The 2,893-nt window shown below is 41.6% G+C and overlaps 1 protein-coding gene across 1 annotated transcript; it reads right to left on the minus strand.

Annotated features, from left to right (window-relative positions):
* Positions 1-202: 202 nt before the first annotated feature.
* On the minus strand, positions 203-1,446 carry LOC133321913 (glutamine synthetase 1, mitochondrial). The gene has a single exon (XM_061530981.1). The coding sequence runs from the start codon at positions 1,413-1,415 to the stop codon at positions 213-215; it is 1,203 nt and encodes a 400-aa protein (XP_061386965.1). The 5' UTR covers positions 1,416-1,446; the 3' UTR covers positions 203-212.
* Positions 1,447-2,893: the final 1,447 nt, after the last annotated feature.

Consider the following 2,893-nt stretch of genomic DNA (forward strand, 5'->3'; position numbering starts at 1 on the left):
TGTTGTAGTTTTTCTCTAATTAATAAAATTTCGTTTTTTTGTTCTTGAATGTCCTTATGGAATAGTTTTTTGTTTGTATGTGTATGTATGTGAAGGAAAATAGAAACAAAAATACAATACAATCAGGACTTGTGTTAGCTAATTTCTAATCCAATGGAATTTCTTTTTTCTCATCATCTACTTCTCCTTTTCTTCTTCTTCGTTTCACCTCCTTATTCGTTCAACAAGCAAGTTCTAATCAGAGCATTGCACACAGCATAGGGATCACAATTGGAACTGGGACGACGATCTTCCAAATAGCCCTTGCCAGCATCGGCAACACCACGTGGCACACGAACACTGACACCACGATTGGCAACACCCCACGAGAACTTATCGATGCTGGAGGTTTCCAAGCGGCCGACCAAACGTCTCTCGTTGTCCTTGCCCTCTTTGGGATCGTAGGCCTTGATGTGGCGATCGTGACGTTTGCTCAATTTTTCAATGGCCTCTTCGATGGCTTTCATGCCACCATCGGCACGCATTGCCTTGGTGGAGAAGTTGGTGTGGGCGCCAGCGCCATTCCATTGTCCCTCCATGGGTTTGGGATCGAAGGTGACAACGACACCGAATTCTTCAGCAATACGTTGCAAAATGTAACGCGACACCCACAAATCATCGCTAGCCTTCATGCCTAGACTGGGTCCGACTTGGTATTCCCATTGGGCGGGCATAACTTCGGCATTGGTACCGGCAAAATCGATGCCAGCATACAAACAGGCCACGGCATGGGCTTCAACCAAATCGCGAGCATACACACGATCGGCACCTACACCACAGTAGTAGGGACCCTGGGGAGCGGGGAAGCCATTGACGGGCCAGCCGAAGGGACGGCCATCAACATCCAACAAAGTGTATTCCTGTTCAATGCCAAACCAGGGCTCCTGATCGCCAACCTTTTCAATGGCCTCTTGCAGGGCACCACGCTTGTTCGATTCGGTGGGCTTGCCATCGGCCTGGTAGGTGTCGCACATGACAATGATGTCGTTCTTGCCGGGCTTGAAGGGGTCCTTGTAGATGGCACGGGGCACCAGGGTGGTGTCGGAGTTTTCACCGCGGGCCTGATAGGTGGAGCTGCCATCGTACTGCCATTTGGGCAAGTCTTGGACGCCAGTGGGCACTTTGTCCAAGACGCGATCCTTCAAACGGATATTCTCACCAGTACCATCGATCCACAAGTAAGTGGCCTGGACGCGATTGCTGGGAGTTTCCAAATTGCGGTAACGGGCCAAAATCGATTTGTCCAACGAGGTATTGGGTGAATTCTTTAGAAAATTCGCCTTCATGGTACCGCTGGTGCTCAAGGCACGCATCTGTTGGGACAAGTTGGAGCTTACCTCCTTGCTCAGGAAAAGACCAGCACAACGTAGAGCCATTTTTTTTATTTTTCACTTTTTTTGTTACTTTCGAATACGAAAAAATAGATTTAAGGTCAAGGACGTCAAGGATGCGCTTTTCGCTTGGCTATTTGAAACAAGGAAAAATTTTGTACTTTGTTGTAGTTGTTGAGAAGAAAAGGTACTCGGTTTTAGTTTTTTGTTGTGGTTGTTGAAATTTTTCTGTTCTTTAAAACATTTCACTTTAGTTGTTGTTTAGTGTTTCTTTTTTATTTTGAATTCAATACACTTGGTATTTTTTATTTAAAATATTTTTTGGTTTTTAAAAAAACTCAATTTTATTTTAACGCGACGTTAGCACGAGAACTGGACACCCATCCTCTACGAAGTTAGGATAGCTTGTGAACACTTTCAGCTGTGTAACATTCACTTTTTCTCATTTTTTGAGGGGCTGCGCTGGCCAGTCGTTATCGCAAAACCAGCCACAGCAACAGCGGCAGACAATAACAACAACAGAGACACCAATACTACCACACACGCACACCAGTGCACGGCAACAGAGCTCTGTAGCTGTTGTCTGGGCACAGTGGAGGAATTAGCCAATGAAGTCAATAAATGTTAATAACCGTTTTAAAATGTTAATGACTTTTCTTTGTTATTGTGTTTGTGTGTGTGTGCGTAACATGATAATTGAAAGAAGTAATTTAGATATCGGAAACAAAATTATAGATATTATATTTTATTTGGTCATGAAGTAATAGGGGGAAATAAATTTTATAATGTGGTAAATATCGATTCCATTATTATGTCATATTATTGATTTTTAATCGATTGATTTGTTTTGACAATCTTCAGAAGTTTATTGCATTGAAATCACTTACCAGTAAAATTAATTTCCTTTATGGATCGGACTTTGAAAGAAATCACATGTCGAACTTTAACTAGTTTTAACTAATTTGACCATTTGAAAACAAAAATAAGAGAAATAGAATATTTGTTTTGAAAAGTGGATTCAGCAATAGTCGAACGGAGCCGACCATACGATACTTTACACAACTACCACGGAATTCTAACATTCTACGTTTGTTTATTTCGAACCTGGTCAATATTTTACACGTCTTCCTTATACATCACGTCTTCCTTACACTGATATATTTTCCGAATATTACTTATATTCAGTATCGCCCTTCTAATTACATGTCCACATTCCCTTCACCGTGCGTAGTCTTGTGATGTTCGGCTTATAATTGTGGCCTATAGCCTATAAAAAAAAACACAAAAACTGAGTTTTCGGTCCACTTCATCCCAAAATTATTATCTGATCATCACCGAAACTTATAGGCGTTGTCATTGACCATAACTGGAACCTTTCAAACCGATGAGCGCCATATTTCCGCCTTCTAGTGTGGTAATGGGTTACTAAATGATATCTGAATACGTGAGCACCTGTGAATACTCCAATATAATTGGTATCAATTTAAAGGTCAACCACTCCTATTGGATATACTATCAACTTA

The sequence above is a fragment of the Musca vetustissima genome, unplaced genomic scaffold (genome assembly GCF_032173495.1).
Source record: "Musca vetustissima isolate MV318-11 ecotype Yass unplaced genomic scaffold, APGP_CSIRO_Mvet_v1 utg7437, whole genome shotgun sequence".
In the NCBI taxonomy this organism is placed as follows: Eukaryota; Metazoa; Arthropoda; class Insecta; order Diptera; family Muscidae; genus Musca; species Musca vetustissima.